The sequence below is a fragment of the Scyliorhinus torazame genome, chromosome 1 (genome assembly GCF_047496885.1).
Source record: "Scyliorhinus torazame isolate Kashiwa2021f chromosome 1, sScyTor2.1, whole genome shotgun sequence".
NCBI classification, from domain to species: Eukaryota; Metazoa; Chordata; class Chondrichthyes; order Carcharhiniformes; family Scyliorhinidae; genus Scyliorhinus; species Scyliorhinus torazame.
Genome location: NC_092707.1, coordinates 249,853,991 through 249,873,067, shown reverse-complemented (window position 1 = coordinate 249,873,067; position 19,077 = coordinate 249,853,991). Strand labels below are relative to the sequence as shown.

The following is a 19,077-nucleotide window of genomic DNA, read 5'->3' as shown; positions in this document are numbered from 1 at the left end:
TGCGCCTCATTGGTTGAAGATTCAGCTTAGATCAGGAATGGAACAGAGGCTGAGGTGGAGGCTCGATTCGGTGTTGTTTGCAGATCGAGGGTTTTGTTTCGAAGTGCGCTGTGATTGAAGATCATGTAGAATTGAACCAAAACGGGGAGGTGTCGGCGGCCACACTTTGTGAATGTGAACAGTTAAGGAACAAGATAGTGGAGGTAGACAGGGATTACTCAAAGATGCCTACCACAGAGGGATTGGCGATGAGGAAGAAATTACAGGGGCAATTTGATAAGCTGACAATGGGGAGAGTGGTAGGACAGTTGCGTAGGGCAAGGGGGGTGCAGTACGAATACGGAGAGAAGGCAAGACGGACGTTAACACATCAGCTGTGGAGGCAGACCATGTCCGGGGAAATATTGAGGATATGGACTGGGGCAGGGGATGTGGTGTCGGAGCCGGGGAAAATAAAAGGTGTTAAGGGATTATTATAAGGAGTTGTATGGGGCTGACCCGGGAAGTGAAGAGGCAGACATGGAAGGATTCTTGGACAAACTGCAGTTCCCACAGTTGGAGGAAAAGAGGCAGGCGCTAGAGGAGCCCCTGGGGCTGAGGGAGATATTGGACAGTATAAGGGGTATGAAGTTGGGGAAGGCCCCAGGGCTACCCGGTGGAATTTTATAAGAAGTTTGCAACGAACCTGGCACCACATCTTTGGGGGCATTTAATTAGGCAGTGGAGATGGGGGAAGTGCCGGAGGTGACGACACAGGCAACAATAACGTTAGTACCGAAAACAGGGAAGGATCCGTTGTAATGTGGGTCGTATAGGCCCAAATCACTGTTAAATACAGATGTGAAAGCACTAGCTAAGTTAGTGGCGGGAAGGATGGAAGGTTGTGTCCCGGGGATAGTAGCAGAGGACCAAACAGTCTTCATAAAGGGCAGGCAGGTTTCTAGTAATATACGGAGGATGTTAAATGTTATTACGACTCCGTCGGGAGCTCAGGTAACGGAGTTGGTGTCCATGGATGCGGAGAAGGCATTCGGCCAGGTGGAGTGGCGGTACCAGTTTGAGGTTCTGGGAAGGTTTGGGTTTGGGTAGAAGTTTGTGACATGGGTGTGCCTGTTCTATGTGGCACCGAGGGCGAGTGTGCGCACCAATGACATGGGTTCACGGAACTTTGAACAGGGGAACAAGGCAGGGGTGCCTGCTGTCGCCATTGCTGTTTGCGTTGGCTATAGAGCCTCTGGCAATGGCTCTTAGGGGTCAGCAGAGTGGAAAGCACTACGAGGGGACAAAGAGTATCGGGTGTCGCTCTATGCTGTCGATCTACTATTGTATGTTTTGGACCCGTTGGAGAGCATGGAGAGGACGTGGGCCTGTTGGGGAAGTTTGGGGCGTTCTCGGGATACAAGTTAAATGTTGGGAAAAGCGAAGTGTTCCCGGTGAGTGAGTTGGGTCGGCAAGCCAATTTAGGGGGGACGCTATTTAAGGTGGCTAGAAACAGATTTAGATACCTGGGGATTCAGGTAGTGAGGGAATAGGCGATGCTCCACAAATGGAATTTAACAAAACTGGGAAGAGGCTAGGGAGGATCTCAAGAGGTGGGACACGCTCCACTTGACTTTGGCAGGGAGGGTCCAAGTGGTGAAGTTGAACATTCTGCTGAGGTTCCTGTTCATATTCGAGACACTCCTGATCTTTATACCGAAGTCCTTCTTTCAGAAATTGGATACAATTATTTCAGACCTTGTATGGGCAGGGCAGGTGCCACGGGTTAATTACCCTTCGTAGCGCCTCACTCCATACTCCCGTGAATGGGTGAGGATGGAGGAGGAATCCTGTCGGGGTCCAGCTTAAGGGCTACGGTGATGGCAGCATTTCCAATGGCACCAAGCAAATACTCAGGTGGTGCAGTCCACGGTGAAGATCTGGAACCAGTTGAAGAGGCATTTTAAGATAGAGGGGATGTTGGTGTTAACGCCCTGGTGTGAAAACCACGGGTTTGTGCCCGCGCGGCGGGGGGGGGGGGGGGGGGGAGAAGAGAGAGAGAGAGAGAGAGAGAGAGAGAGAGAGAGAGAGAGAGAGAGAGAGAGAGAGAGAGAATAGATGGCATGTATAGGAAATGGAAAAAGTAGGGCTGGTAAAGGTGAGGGATTTGTATCTGGACGAAGGGTTTGCCAGTATAGATGAATTGAAGGAGACGGTAGAGGTGCCAAGAGGAAGTGAGTTTAGGTACCTTCAGGTAAGGGACTTCAAGGGGAAGGTTTGGAAAGAGTTTGCCAGATTGTTGAGGTACACCCTGCTGGAGCGACTGCTGCTTCCGGATGTGGAAGGGGAAGGCAAGATTGGAGACATAAACAGGTGGCTGAGAGAATACGGAGGTGAGCGGGTGAAGATTAAGGAGAAATGGGAAGGCGAGCTTGGAGGGGAGATAAACGGGAGTATGGGGTGAGAAACTGAGAAGGGAAAATGTGACCTCCTCGTGCGCAAGGATGAGCCTGATACAGTTCAAGGTGGTACTCAGGGTACATACGACATGGGCAAGAATGAGTGGGTTCTTTCAGTGGATGGCAGACGAGTGAGAAGTGTGGGTGGGGACCAGCGAATCACGCACATATGTTCTGGGGCTGCGGAAAGTTGGCGAGATTCAGGGCGGGAGTGTTCACAGCACTAGAAAGGATAGTGGGGGGAGGAGGTTGAGCTGGACCCTTTGGTGGTGATATTTGGGGTATCGGAAAAGCCGGAGCTGATGGAGGGAGGAAGGTCGATATTGTGGCCTTCGCCTCTCTGATTGCCCGGCGACTAATTTTATTGGCGTGACAGTCAGCAATGCCACCGAGGGACCTCCGGTTGCGGCGATGACCAGCTGAGTCGCACGTTTCGTCACCTCCCGTTTTAACGGACTTTTGGGCTCTTATCGGGAGCCCCAACGGAGATTTTTCACGGCCAAACTCAGTGTGAGGCGATAAAGGAAGGAGTCCCCCCGGGTGTGGATGGAAAGAAGCGATAGTAGTGGCCAGATTGCGGAGGATCCTCTGGAGCAGCAGCAGAGAAGAGAAGGGAGTAGCAAGATGGCGGCTGAGGGAGCCCAGATGGTATGGGGCCCGGAACAGCAGGAGTTCCTCCGGCGATGTGTGGAGGAGCTCAAGAAGGAGGTGCTGGCGCCGATGCTGCAGGCGATTGAGGGATTGAAGGAGACGCAAAAGACCCAGGAGCTGGAGCTCCGTGGAGTGAAGGCAAAGGCAGCCGAGAATGAAGACGAGATACAGGGCTTGGTGGTGAAGACGGAGACGCATGAGGCACTACATAAGAGGTGTATGGAGAGACTGGAAGCCCTGGAAAATAGATCGAGGAGGAAGAATTTAAGGATTTTGGGTCTTCCCGAAGGGTCAGAGGGAGCGGATGTTGGGGCGTATGCGAGTACGATGCTCCATACTTTAATGGCAGCTGAGGCCCCGACGGGCCCCCTGGAAGTGGAGGGAGCATACCGGGTCCTCGTGAGAAGATCGAAGGCAGGGGAAATACCGCGAGCAATAGTGGTGAGGTTCCACCGCTACAAAGACAGAGAGATGGTCCTGAGATGGGCTAAGAAGACACGGAATAGCAGGTGGGAGAACGCGGTGATCCGCGTGTATCAAGATTGGAGTGCGGAGGTGGCGAGAAGGAGGGAGAGTTTCAATCGGGCCAAGGCGGTGCTCCACAGGAAAAAAAGTGAAATTTGTAATGTTGCAGCCGGCAAGACTGTGGGTTACACACCAGGGCAAACACCACTACTTCGAGACGGCGGAGGAGGCGTGGGCATTTATTCAAGAAGAGAAGTTGGACTAGATTTGAGGAATGGATGTTTGGAAAGAAGTAGCGAGGTGGTGGCAAGGAATTGCAAAGGGGGGCGAGGGGGAGGGCTTATCTGTAAAAATGTTGGACGGGAGAATTTTTCCTCCCCCACCCACAGAGGGGGGACACGAAGAAATGTGGGCGCCGGTGGGGAAGGGGAGAGGGAACTGCGCCATTAGGGGCGGGGCCGAGAGGGAAGCACGGGCTTTTCTCCCGCGCTACGGAAATTGTGGTGGGAAAAGTGGGCGCAGCAAGGAAGGGGGCCCCACACGCAGGGAGGCCAAGGGTAAACGGGGGAAGCCGAGGTCAGCCAGAGTTTGCTGACTCCCGGAAGCAATATGGGGGGAGCAATCAAGCTAGAAGGGAATCTAGCGGGGGGGGGGGGGATTAACTGGGTTGCTGCTGCTGAGGGTAAGGGGCTGATATGGGATGGGATGGTCGGGACGGGAGAGCGCCGTCTGGGGGACAAACGGGTGCGTGGGACCCGGGTGAGGAGCTGGTTTAAAAAAGGGGATGGCTAGTCGACGATGGAGGGGGGGGTAAAGGGCCCCCCAACCCAGTTGATCACGTGGAACGTGAGAGGGTTGAACGGGCCGATTAAGAGGGCAAGGGTATTTGCGCACCTAAAGAGGCTGAAGGCGGATGTGGTTATGCTTCAAGAGACGCACCTGAAAGTGGCGGATCAGGTCAGATTAAGGAAAGGATGGGTGGGACAGGTTTTCCACTCAGGATTAGATGCGAAAAATAGAGGGGTGGCAATACTGGTGGGGAAACGGGTACTGTTTGAGGCTAAGACCATAGTGGCGGACAGTGGGGGCAGGTACGTGATGGTGAGTGGCAGATTGCAAGGTGAGGCGGTGGTGCTGGTGAACGCATATGCCCCGAACTGGGATGACGCGGGTTTTATGAAGCGTATGTTGGGGCGCATCCCGGACCTAGAGATGGGAAATTTGGTATGGGGGGGGGGGGAAACTTCAACACGGTGCTGGACCCAGGGCTGGACCGGTCCAGATCTAGGACCGGGAGGAGGCCGGCAGCGGCCAAGGTGCTTAAGGGGTTTATGGAGCAGATGGGAGTAGAAGATCCCTGGATCCCTGGAGATTTGCTAGACCGAGGAGTAAGGAGTTTTCCTTCTCCTCCCATGTCCATAAAGTATACTCCCGGATAGACTTTTTTGTCCTGGGAAGGGCGCTGATCCCGAAAGTGGCAGGAACGGAATATTCGGCTATAGCCGTTTCAGATCACGTCCCACACTGGGTGGATCTGGATCTAGGAGAGAAGGAGCAGCGCCCACTTTGGAGATTAGACATGGGACTGTTGGCAGATGAGGGGGTATGTGGAAGGGTGAGGGGATGTATTGAAAGGTACCTAGAGGTCAACGATGATGGAGAGGTCCAGGTGGGAGTAGTATGGGAGGCGCTGAAAGCGATGGTTAGGGGGAGCTGATTTCCATAAGAGCCCACAAGGGGAAAGAAGAGGGTAAAGAAAAGGAGAGACTGATTGGGGAGATTCTGAGGGTGGATAGGCAATATGCGGAGGCCCCGGATGAAGGGTTATACAGGGAAAGACGGAGACTACAGACAGAGTTTGACCTGCTGACCACGGGTAAGGCGGAGACGCAGTGGAGGAAGGCACAGGGAATACAATACGAGTATGAGGAAAAGGCGAGCCGACTGCTGGCCCAACAACTTAGGAAGAGGGGGGGGGCGGCGAGAGAGATCGGAGGAATTAGGGGCGGGGAGGGAAGGATGGAACAGAGGGCGGAGGGGGTGAACGGGGTGTTTAAGTCATTGAGAGGCTGTATAAGTCCCAACCCCCGGAGGGGAAAGAGGGAATGGTGCACTTCTTGGACCAGTTGGAGTTCCCGAGGGTTGAGGAGCAGGAGGTGACAGGTCTGGGAGCGCAGATTGAGGTGGAGGAGGTGGTAAAAGGAATCGGGAACATGCAGGCAGGAAAGACCCCAGGACCAGATGGGTTCCCGGTGGAATTTTACAGGAAATATGTGGACCTACTGGCCCCACTCCTGGCGAGAACCTTCAATGAGGCTAAGGAAAGGGGGGACACTACCCCCGACGATGTCGGAGGCGACGATATCGTTGATCCTGAAACGAGACAAAGACCCGCTGCAGTGCGGGTCATACAGGCCCATCTCCCTCCTAAATGTAGACGCCAAGTTACTGGCCAAGGTGATGGCAACTAGGATAGAGGACTGTGTCCCAGGGGTGGTGCATGACGACCAGACAGGGTTTGTTAAAGGGAGGCAATTGAATGCCAACATACGAAGGTTGCTGGGGGTAATGATGATGCCCCCACCGGAGGGGGAGGCAGAGATAGTGGTGGCGATGGATGCAGAGAAGGCATTCGATAGAGTGGAGTGGGACTACCTGTGGGAGGTACTGAAGAGATTTGGATTTGGAGAGGGGTTCAGCTCCTGTACGGGGCCCCGGTGGCAAGCGTGGCTACAAACAGGCAACGATCCGACTATTTCCGATTACCTAGGGGCACAAGACAGGGGTGTCCCTTGTCCCCGTTACTGTTCGCGTTGGCAATCGAGCCATTGGCCATAGCGCTGAGGGGCTCTAAGAAGTGGAGAGGGGTGCTTAGAAGAGGAGAGGAACATCGGGTGTCATTATATGCGGATGATCTGCTGCTATATGTGGCGGACCCAGTGGAGGGGATGCCCGAGTTAATGCAGACACTCAGGGAGTTTGGAGAGTTCTCGCGATACAAATTGAACATGGGAAAGAGTGAACTATTTGTGATGCATCCCGGTGAACAGGGCAGGGGAATAGACGATCTGCCGCTGAGGAGAGTAGCAAGGGACTTTCGATATCTAGGGATCCAGGTGGCTAGGAACTGGGGAACCTTGCATAAACGTAACTTGACACGACAGGTAGAGCAGATGGAGGAGGACTTTAAAAGGTGGGACATGATGCCCCGGTCTTTGGCGGGTAGGGTACAGGTGGTCAAAATGGTGGTCCTCCCGAGGTCTCTTTTCGTGTTTCAGTGCCTCCCCATACTGATTACAAAGGCCTTCTTCAAGAAAGTGGATAGGAGTATTAGGAGCTTTGTGTGGGCTGGAAAGACCCCAAGGGTAAAGAGGGGGTTCCTGCAGCGTAGGAGGGACAGAGGGGGACTGGCACTGCCGAGCCTGAGTGATTACTATTGGGCCGCCAACGTGTCTATGATATGCAAGTGGATGAAGGAAGAAGAAGGAGCGGCGTGGAAAAGGCTGGAGATGGCGTCCTGTAGGGGAACAAATTTAAAAGCACTGGCGACGGCGCCGTTACCATTTTCCCCGAAAAAATACACCACAAACCCAGTGGTGGTGGCGACTTTGAAGATTTGGGGGCAGTGGAGACGACATGGGGGGTGACGGGTGCCTCGGTGTGGTCCCCGATAAGGAACAACCACAGGTTCGTCCCGGGAAGGATAGATGGGGGATTCCAATCTTGGCAACGAGCAGGAATTGTGAAATTGAAGGACTTGTTCTTGGACGGGACGTTTGCGAGTCTGGGAGCACTGGTAGAAAAATACGAGTTGCCACCTGGGAATGCCTTCCGATATATGCAAGTGCGGGTATTTGCAAGGCAACAGGTGAGGGAATTTCCGCAGCTCCCGGCGCAGGGGATCGAGGACAGAGTGATCTCAGGGGCATGGGTCAGTGATGGTAAAGTGTCCGATATATACAGGGAAATGAGAGACGAGGGGGAGACGATGGTAGAGGAGCTAAAGGGTAAATGGGAGGAGGAGCTGGGGGAAGAGATTGAGGGGGGGCTGTGGGCAGATGCCCTAAGTAGGATAAATTCCTCGTCCTCGTGTGCCAGGCTCAGCCTGATCCAATTCAAGGTTCTACACAGGGCGCATATGACGGGAGCAAGGCGGAGTAGATTTTTTGGAGTGGAGGATAGGTGCGGGAGGTGCGCGGGAAGCCTGGCGAACCACACCCACATGTTTTGGTCATGTCCGGTATTGCATGGGTTCTGGGTGGGTGCGGCAAGAGTGATCTCAAAGGTGGTGGGCGTCCGGGTCGAACCAAGCTGGGGGTTGGCTATATTTGAGATTGCAGAAGAGCCGGGAGTGCAGGAGGCGAGAGAGGCCGATGTTTTGGCCTTTGCGTCCCTAGTAGCCCGGCGAAGGATTCTACTTATGTGGAAAGAAGCTAAGCCCCCGGGCGTGGAGGCCTGGATAAACGACATGGCAGGGTTCATAAAATTGAAGCGGATAAAATACGCACTAAGAGGTTCGGCTCAGGGGTTCACCAGGCGGTGGCAACCGTTCCTTGACTATCGCGCAGAGCGATAAGGGAAAACAGGAAAGACAACAGCAGCAACCCGGGGGGGGGGGGGGGGGGGGGGGGGGGGTACATGTGGGTCCTTGGGATTTTTTTGTTCTTTTCCATGCTAGTTGTTTATAATTATATTTATTTTTTCAATGTTACTATTTCTTTTTCTGCACTTGCTAGTTAATATATTGTTTAAATAACGGTCAATGTACATTTTGTTACAAAGTTGTAAAAATGGAAAATTCTTTCTGATCGAAAAACTTTAATAAAATATATATATTTTTTTTTAAAAAGCAATGCCACCGAGGTAGCGGCCTGGCTGGATGACTTATAAGACTCTCTTCAGTTGGAAAAGATTAAATATGAGTTAAGTGGCTCAGTGGAGGGTTTCGAGGCGAGGTGGGCGACGTTCATGATTGTGTTTGAGGAGTTGTTCGTCATGGAGGGGAGACAAGAAGGAAAAAATTGTACAAACTGTATAGTAGTGTTGGGAGGTTTGTTTCCTGAACGGTTTATGGATTGTAACTTTTCATACACATTTGGAATAACATACATTTTTTTTTTATAAAAGGGACATAACCACCCAATTACAACCCCTCTGAAGTTGACCAATTATATTCTTCAATTTCTACCCCTAAAATTCCTTTCCCAACAGAACAACACCTCCCAATTTACTGCCAACGCCAATTCTGGGGTACAGTTCCAGGGCCCTCGAATGTCTCACATGAGAGCCTCACGTGCACCACCGAGTGCCCCAGAATCAATCGGAAGATGCAATCCTGAAAAAAAACCTGAGATCAAGATAAATCTAATATTCCCAATGCAGCACCAGCAGATAGCCAACTCAGAACATAGAATGGATCAGAGCTGGTACCAGCCCAAGCTGTACTAATTGTATATCATGATTGAAGAAGGATTTGGATTCACTACTCCAGAGACTTCAGCCATAATCCAGGCTGGTATTCTCATTGCAGTATTAACAGAATGGGAGTGCTTCATCTTGGATAAAATGTTAAACTGAGTCCCTCCCCCACCCCCACATAAGGCCTCTCAGGTGGGCAATGAGCAAGGGAGACCTTGGTCAACATTTAGCACCAACCAATATCACCGAAAGATTGTCAGGTCATCAATTTGTAATTTGTCAGGTCTTGCTTGGTGCAAATTTGTTACTTCCTACATGATTAGGGCAGAGGGTGGTGAATCTGTGGAGGCCAAATCACAGTCTTTAAGACAGAGATGAGTAGGTTCTTGATTAATAAAGGGACATGGGGTTATGGGAAGGCAGGACAATGGGGGATGAGAAACATATCAGCCATGATTGAATGGCAGAGCAGGCTTGACGGGCTGAATGGCCAAATTGTGCTCCTATGTCTTATTACAAGACAACATTTAAAAAAAGAAATGTCATTGAAAATATAAACCATTGAAGCTGCAATGGTCATTATATAAATGCAAGTTTGCTTTCTTTCTTATGGATCTGCACCATTTGAGGATGTACACTTTATCAAAGCCAGTGTTACATACTTTTTCTTGAAAAATATTTTTATTGGAATTTTTAACATTTAGTAATGATATTTATATTCAAGAGCCAAGCCATTGGTAAGAACACAAAAGAAGCAACTTCATATACATCTGTACAATAGGTCACTTTCCTGGTGACCTAGGTATCCATGCTTGAATTCTCTTATTTACATTTATATTTACAATCCATGCCTTAACTCTTTATTTTATTTATATTTACACTTGTTTAGATTGGGGGGGGGGGGGGGGGGGGGGGGGGGAAAGAGAACATCCTGTTCCCCCAATGAGATTGAGGGAGGTTTGGATTGTCTGCCTCCTCGGTTTTCTACGTACGGCGGGGTGGGGTCTGTGTCCCCTCCAGTGAGTGCCCATCCTCCCAGTTTCTCATCTGCTATATGAGAGTTCTCCTTCAACCCGGCGTTACTCCAGTTTCCCTCCCCCAAATAGTTGCTGGTCGCGAACAGGTCCTCAAAGAGGTTTCTGAACTTTTTCTATATATCGTGGAACCTCTCCTCAGACGCTCTGGTCGAGACTTTTATCTTCTCTAGTCTCAGGAACTCAGCCAGGTCTGAGAGCCACTCCGAGGCCCTGGATGGCGCTGCTGATTTCCAACCTAGCCAGACTCCCTGGCGATCAGTGAGGCGAAGGCCAGGGAGTCAGCCTCCATCCCGGTGTAGAGCTCTGCTTAATTAGCATAATGGATGATCAAGGCATCTTATCGAGAGTCAAGATGAGAACCTATTTCAAATAGTTCTAAAATTAAAGTTAGTTGTCCCTAAAATACCCATATGTGTGAACTGCAGAAGTTTAAACCTTTACAACAACCCAATAATTGTGCCCTGCAAATTAAACACTTGGATCTGTGAAAGCAACTGTCAAATTGAAATCTGTCCCTGTGCAGTGCTTAGACAAAAATCAATGACAACGAAGTATAGAATTCATCAAAATAGATTAGCGACACCTAAAATCAAAATAAAACCTTATTAGGACTTGATGGACTCTGAATAGTAATTCTTTAAAAATATTAACCATGGGGTCCTTTCAAGTGTCCTCTCAGCTGCTGTCTATGATTTACGTCATCCTAGAAACAACTTGCTAATTTGTAGGGTGGAATGAACTGGAAACAATCTCAATTGTCTGGGAAAAGATACTAGGAATACTATTAGACCTAAAGGCTCCGGGACCAGACAATCTGCATCCCAGAGTTTTAAAGAAGTGGCTAAAGGTGGATAAAAGATTGGTAAGCTAACAGGAAGTAGAGAATATAGAAATAAATGGGTCTTTTTCAGATTAACTAGAAGTGCCAATGGATTAGTGTTCAGTCCCCAACTTTTTACAATCTATATCAATAACTTGGATGAAGAGACGGAATGTATGGCAACTAAATTTTCCGATGACACCAAGATAAACTTTAAAAGTTTTTTTAAAAATTGATAAGCACCCAATCCACAGACATCCACTTTCCTCCACCTCCGACGCACAGTAGCAGTAGTGGGTACCATCTACAAGGTGCATTCCAATACCTCACTAAGGCTCCTCAGACAGCTTCTAAAGCCTCTACCTCTAAGGCAAAGGACAAGAGCAGCAGAGGCATGGGAACAACACCATCTGAAGTTCCCCTCCAAGCCACAGACCATCCTCACTTGGAAATATATCACCATTCCTTCAAATGTTGCATCAAAATCCTGGAACTCCCTCCTTAACAGCATAGTGGGTGTACCTACACCACATAGGCTGCAGTGGTAAAAGAAGGGAGCTCACCACCATCTTCTCAAGGGCAACAACAGATGGACAATAAATGCTGGCCTAGCCAGTGATGCACACATCCTATGAATGGATTTAAAAAAATCATGTGTAGCCTTTCAAAGTGTACATTAAACTGTTGTATAGTCTCAATAAAATCAAATTAATTTGGATTAACTACATTTCACAGAGATGTGCGGTGTAGCATAAAATAACAAATCTGATGGCATTCAGAAAATTAATGCTAGAGCATTTTAGAAACTTATAGATGTCTTGTTACAGGACAGTCAAGTTGGGAACCAAAATTTAGAACAAGGCAGCTAAATTGCCCCATTGCGCTGCACTGATTTAACAAACACATCTGAACCAGTTAGTAACATCTAGAAGCCCTGGGGTCCATTGTTGATTTGCAATACACAAGTTAAGCTGAAGCATTTCCTACCTTGAAAATCAAATTCTTAAGCCAAGGCCTTGGAGCGAGGAAATCAATCATAGAAAAGCCAGGATTTGGACGGAGCACTGCCATGCCTACCCAATAGCCTCCTGAACTACTTGGTCGGATATTGTCAGGTAAACCAGGAAGATTGTCAAAGAATATATCATGCCCTCCTTTTCTTAATCCAGAGATGTGATACCTGAAAGGATACAGAATGAAAGTGATAAAGCAGTACCCCAGCTCACAGTACACCCTACTTTGCATCATCTACGGATGAGTTGGTAGCATTATCATATCACCCGAGTAAGTCCATGGATCAAGGCCAATCCTGAAACTAGAGCGCAATCTAGACTGGCACTCCAGTGCAGTGCAAAGGAAATTCTGCACTGACGGAGGTGGTGTCTTTCGAATGAGATGTCAAACCAAGGCGCTCTCTGCTATCTCGGGTGGGTGTAAAATAACCCGTAGCATTATTTCAAAAAGGAAGATTATTTTCCTACCAACACTCTACTCTCAAGCAACATTACTGAAATAGATGGTACTTTGCTGTGTACAAAGTGTTTGCTGCATTTCCTACATTAGAACAGTGGCTACATTTAAAATGTACTTCATTTGCTGCAAATCTCTTTGGGATACACGGAGGTTGTAATAGGTGTTATATAAATGCCATTCTCTCTTTAATGTATCTCAATCCTTTCTAAAGGATCTTTTCATCTGATTAAATCAATCTGTTGCCTTCTGCCTACAGTCATTCTTATTCTCCATTTGTGATTTAATATTAACTGCCCATTAAATCAAAATAATAATTCTTGCCCCAACACAAACAAATTCCAATTCCAAATCCCAAACAGCTTTGACAAAGGGCCATCTGGTCTTGAAACGTTAGCTCTTATTCTCTCCCTGCAGATGCTGCCAGACCTGCTGAGATTTTCCAGCATTTTCTCTTTTGTTTCAGATTTCAGCATCCGCAGTAATTTGCTTTTATACAAACAAATCCCAGTTCCTTTCCGGGGATTAATAGTATTCACTGGCTGTTCAGAGACCAGTTCAGTATTTCCAATAATGGCCTGCAATCTGCATTGTCCCATTGCTGTCTGTCACCCTAACCTCTCCACGTGAGTCAGGCGGACATTTACCTCTTCTAGACTAGAGTGAGATATAACAGCTCACGATGTATAACTATCCTACATTACAGAAAGGTGACTGAGTCTGTACTCAAAGGGGTCAAAGATTGCTACTAGCAAATCTTCCAGAAGCATTCCATTCTAATTCTCCGCATCACTCCTACTTTATCATTCTGCCCTCGACCTACTACACTGTTCCGATGAAATCCAACACAAGCCAGAGAAACAGCAACTCATCTTTCAGTCAGACACTTTACTGCAAACTGGACTCAGCACGGTGTTCAATAATTTCAGATCATAACCACTGCTCAGTTTTGTTTTGGGCAGCAGCTGCCGGTGATGGTCCTGCTTTCCCATTTATATCTCCTCCAGGCACCTCTTTTGTTTCTTTACTTGTCCCTTACCATCTCCTTTTGCCTTGTACCATCATCCTTTTTGTCATTTAATCTCTTCTGTCCTTCACTCACAAACCTTGCCTTTTGTTCTTTCCTCTCCCCCCTCCCCCCCCCCCCCACCCACACTTTTACTCCTCTATACTTGCATAAAACCTGTGGCATTTCTAATTTTTCCCTGTTCTGATAAAAGGTCATTAACCTGACATGTAAATTTATCTCTACATGTGCTGCCTGATATGCTGAGTGTTTCCAGCATTTTTCTGTTAGTATTTCAGATTTCCAATATCCACAGTAGTTTGCTTTTGCAGTTTTATAGCATCTTTCACAATCACAGAATTATTGTGGTGCAGGAGGCTGCCATTTGGCTCATCTTATCTGCACTGGCTCTCCAAATGAGCATCATAACTTAATGCCATTCCCCCGCCTTCTCCCAGTAACCCTACACATTCTATGCAAGTAATAACCTAATACCCTCTTTAATTACTCAATTAAACCTTCCTCCACCTCATCCAACCAATTCATTCCAGACCTGAACCACTCGCTGTGTAAAAATGTAGCAAATCATTTTAAATTTGTGCCCTCTCGTTCGTAATCATTTTACGAGTGGGAACAGTATTCCCTATCTGCTCTGTCCACCCCCTCATAATTTTGATCACCTCTATCAAAGGCAGCACGGTAGCATTGTGGAGAGCACAATTGCTTCATAGCTCCAGGGTCCCAGGTTCGATTCCGGCTTGGGTCACTGTCTGTGCGGAGTCTGCACATCCTCCCAGTGTGTGCGTGGGTTTCCTCCGGGTGCTCCGGTTTCCTCCCACAGTCCAAAGATGTGCGGCTTAGGTAAATTGGCCATGATAAATTGCCCTTAGTGTCCAAAATTGCCCTTAGTGTTGGGTGGGGTTACTGGGTTATGGGGATAGGGTAGAGGTGTTGACCTTGGGTAGGGTGCTCTTTCCAAGAGCCAGTGCAGACTCGATGGGCCAAATGGCCTCCTTCTGCACTGTAAAGTCTATGATAATCTATGAAATCTCCTCTTAGCCTTCTTCTCTCCAAGGGGAATAGTCCCAACATCTCAAATCTATCCTCAGAACCGAAGTTCCTCATCCCTTAACCATTCTTGTAAACCTCTTCAGTACCTTCTGTTGCGTTCACATCAGTGTTACAGTGTAATGCCCAGAACTGTACACAATATTCCTAATTAGTGTCTTCTATAAATTCAGCATAACCTCCTTGCTCTTATATCTATTCCGCTAGTAATAAATCCCAGAATACTGTATGTTTTATTAATTGCTCTCTTCATTGTCCTACCACCTTAAATGATCAATGCACATATACACCGAGGTCCCTCTACTCCTGCACCCCTTTAGGAATTATACCCCTCATTTTATTGTCTCTCCATGTTCTTTTCTATCAAAATGTATCATCTCGCACTTCAGCTTTGAACTTCATCTACCACATATCTGCCCACTCATCGATGTCCTGTTGAAGTCCTATACTGTTCTTTTCACAGTTTACAATACTTCCAATTTCGATCGCTCACAAACTTTGAAATTGTCCCCTGCACGCCAAGATCTAGATCGTTAATATAGATCAGGAAAAGCAAGAGTCTCAATATACTAGGGAACACCACTACAAACATTCCTCGGCCTGAAAAATATTCATTGACTATTATTTTGTGCTTCCTATTATTCAGCCAATTTTCCATCATATTTGTAACGTCCTTTTATTCCCTAGGCTAGAACATTTCTCAAGTCTGCTTTGTGGCATTGTATCGAATGCCTTCTGAATGTCCATGTACATCACAGCAACAACATTGCCGTCATCGATCATCTGTTATCTCCTCAAAAAAAACTCCAGCAGGTTAGTTAAACATTATTTCCCCTTTAGAAATCCATGCTGGCTCTTTCTAATCAACTCACATTTTCAGACATGACTACTAATTCTATCCCAAAAATTTGTTTCCAAAAGCTTGCCCACCATTGACGTTAAACTGACTGGCCTGTAATTGCTTGGGCTGTCCTTGCAACCTTTTTTAAACAAATCCAAAGCACTTTATAGCCAATGACATATTTTTTGAATTGTAGCCACTACTGTAACATAGCAAAATGTAACAACTAAATTTGCATGAAAGCAAGGTCCCACATACAGTAACATGATAATGACCAGATATGCTGCTTCAGTAATGCTGGATTATGTGGGATAAATATTGGCTGGGACACAGGAAGAACTGCAGCACTTTGCCTAAATTAATGTGCTCAAGTCTCTGGAGTGAGTCCTGACAAGATTGTTAATACTGAGCCTTTGTAAGTACAAAAGAACTGCTGGAGTCATATATTTTATAAAAGCACTGCATAAAAATTCTCAAGAAGAAGAGAAGACATCATTAAGGAAGCATCAAAGATACGGTTTTGTGCTATACTTGACCTGGGATTACTCTGGAGCAGATGGAAAGACGTGTTCAAAAATTAAGTTAATGTTGTGTGGAGCATAAACACATCACAGACCTGTTGGGCCAAATGGTTTGTTTCTGTGCTGTAAATTCAATGGATGTACTGTAACAAGCATGTGTTAGAAAGTATTGACACATTTTGGGTGTCCACGTCATAAAAGTATGAAGAAATCAATACTAGAACAAAAGGCTCCTGCAAATCATGAAAACAGCAATGGAAACACATCAAACCACATGTACTTTTGAGTGTTGCCAGTGTTATGTAAATAAATAATGTACTTAAAATGATCTCTGCTCATTAATGATGCAAGTATAGCACCAACAGCTTGCCAATTAATATCTTATTATTCAGCAGACTGGCAGTCCTGTCAGGGTAATCCAGGAGCAGAAAGCACAGCAAACTGCAGTTCCAGGTATTTGCTCCAGTTTAGGGCACCATTTTACATTTGGTTCATGGCAGCAATGGGCAAATATTTCATTTCCTTAGTTTACCTCGAGTGATTGTAAGGGATTACTGATTTGGCATGCTGAATGGCACCATCTTTTTTTATTAAATAGCTTTATGAATTGTCCTTTGATGGGAAAGAGTAGGACATCACATAGCAATCTACTTATTTCAAGGACATCCAACAGCAGACAAAGCATCAACAATTGGCAACAGAGGTGTCACACTGCTCTCTGCTGGAGGGAGCCAATCCTTACCTGGATATATAACTGTTGCTTAAAACAAGTTCCACTTAAATGAAAATATAAATAGTCAATGTAACTTTGTCATAGGATAATGGACAGAGATTAGATATGGAAAATATGACAAATTCTGTCAATATGATTCATCAAGCTTCAAAACGTGAACAAACCCATCTCCCTATTCAAGCATTTTTCAAGGTAAATGTCTAATGTACCTCCTCCCTCTCTATCACACTACCCTGTTCACTTCAAACATTTTATTTATGGGAACAGGATTAAATCTGTATTTTTTTCCCAATGAGGTATACATTGGTATAGAAAAGTTCAATCTGATTTCCAGTTTAGATTGCCTGAAGGAGATGGGAAATTTTCACGAGTATTTTGACTCCCATCAGTCCTGAGAATTTTCTCTGGATTTTTACCTTTCCTAGAAGATTATATGGCTGTGTGGGGGTTGAGGAGGTAGGAAATATTAAGTTATCATACTTCAGCCATTGTGCTATGGGATGGGCTGGTCTTTTCTGTCAATTTCAAATGCAACATATTTAAACACAAGAAAAGGTTCTTTCCCTCACAATCCCACCTTCTGTGCTGTTGCCATACCTGGCTGATAATGAATCTCTTCAAAGAGAGAACTTGGGGTAATCTCAAAATCATCTTAAATTGCAGTAGATCGCTGCGTCTTTCATCTCTCTGGTTCAGTCACTAAGATGGAGTGCGAATTGGAAACATCGTGATGCATAAGTGAAGGGGAGAAGAATCTCGACAGTTTAATCCTGCATTTAGTCATCTCAGAGTTGCAGATTCAGAATGGGGTTGCTGTGAAGATAGTGTGGAAAGTAAGGGGGAACCTAACTGAGATAGAGAACAAGGTGCCACAGAAACTGATCCTACCCAACAAGTACAATGAACATGCTACCTGTGAGGGCGAGGATAAAGACTATTGGAAGACCAGCCAGAATACAAACCGTGTCCTGTGGGAAAAAGCATCTTGACCTGACTTGAAAGGAGATTGCACAGGGAGGGAGAGGATCCAGTCATTTGCGATCTATACTGGGACCAACAACATAAGGGAAGAGTAGGCAAGAGGTTTTGCTGGGGAGCACCAGCAACCAAGAACTAAAAATTAAAGGATATGACATCAAGATTTATAATCTCTGCAAATTGGTGTAGGAATAAACAGATTTAGGACATGAACACATGGCTGAGAGTGGTGTGGGAGAAAGGAGTCCCATTACATGGGATACTGTCACCAGCATTGGGACAAGATTGAAATGTATGGTTTGGTTGAGTTCTACCTGAAACTGGGAGCACTGTCCTAGTGGAAAGGACACCATCATGGGGGCTTTCAATTTTGAATGGGTGAAGGCGGTAAGGCAGTATAAATGATAGTTAAAAAACAAATGAAATGGAAAAGAGTGGAGTAACAGACAGAAATTATGCTTTAAAAACTATAGGTAAAGGTAAATCTAAAAGATATAAAATAATTAAACCAGGAGAGAGGTGGCGTGTGGCCCAGAAAAATGCTTGTTGCACAAACATAGAGAGAATAAGGAACAATGAATTTCAGGTACAACTTCAACTTGATGGGTATGATATAGAAGCTATCACTGAGACATGGATGCAAGAGAGTCACAATGTTAATTGGTTTGTTAATTGTATTAGGATATGGAAGTAAAAAGGCATTGTTTAATTAAGTACTTTGTGAAAGTGAGGCTTCCCGCGTGGCCCATTACAGCAAATGCAGCACCATCAGCTCTCGGGAGATCCAGGCTGTCGTACGCCTGCTGCTGCCCAGGAAGCTGGTCAAGTATGCAGTGTTGAAAGTTTAAAGACGGTGACTATGTACACCAGCTCCAAGTAAAACTCCACAATGGACTGAAAACACATAAATAGGGGACAACTGGGACACTGGGGTTGTGAGAGTGCTCAGAGACTGAACAATGTCAATAAGTTGTCCCAGTAAAGAAAAGCTCGGTGTCTTGATTTTGACTTCACCAACGGTTTGAATTCCATTAACATTGGCAGCAAAGAATGGTTGGTCTGAAGGTGAAGATTGGAAACTAAGACTTATCTTCAGACAGAAGGTTGTAATTGGAGTTACTCTGGAGAAGAATGGCTGAAACCAAGTATGAAGTATCAGCTTTGAGAAGCTGAATCTTGTGACCAATGGAAGAATTAAGTGGGGATGGAGGCATGGGTTAAGCCCTTACCAAGGAAAAAACAAGGTATGGCCGTGGCACTTTCACTTCCCACCAGAAGCAGGGTCAGGTGCAAAGCATTATCAGAGCTGGAGGCTCATGAATTGGACATGGAAGAAAGGTTTGGATAAACACTTACAATTTATGAACAAAATTTATAAGATAGCTGATCTGTTACCTGCTTATGAGGCATGGTCAGATTTTGATAAATATAGAAAGATGGGTGGTTATTCCATAGAAGAATACATTGTGGAATTTAACAGGTTATGTACAAAATTTCAGAAATTAGATTTGGAAATCCCCAATTCCGTGCTAGCCTTCAAATTGTTGGATCATGCTAAAGTATCGAATGTGACATGGAAGGTTCAGAAGGGGAAGATGACTAGGTTGATCAGTCAGAAGGAATTGTACTGG

At 46.4% G+C, this 19,077-nt stretch overlaps 1 protein-coding gene across 1 annotated transcript in view; it reads right to left on the bottom strand.

Moving 5' to 3' along the window:
- Positions 1 to 19,077, bottom strand: part of apmap (adipocyte plasma membrane associated protein) — a 77,413-nt gene that overhangs the window by 12,709 nt on the left and 45,627 nt on the right. Inside the window, exon 8 of the mRNA XM_072504579.1 lies at positions 11,817 to 12,009. Coding sequence (XP_072360680.1) covers positions 11,817 to 12,009 — 193 coding nt within the window. The remainder of the gene's footprint in view (positions 1 to 11,816; positions 12,010 to 19,077) is intronic.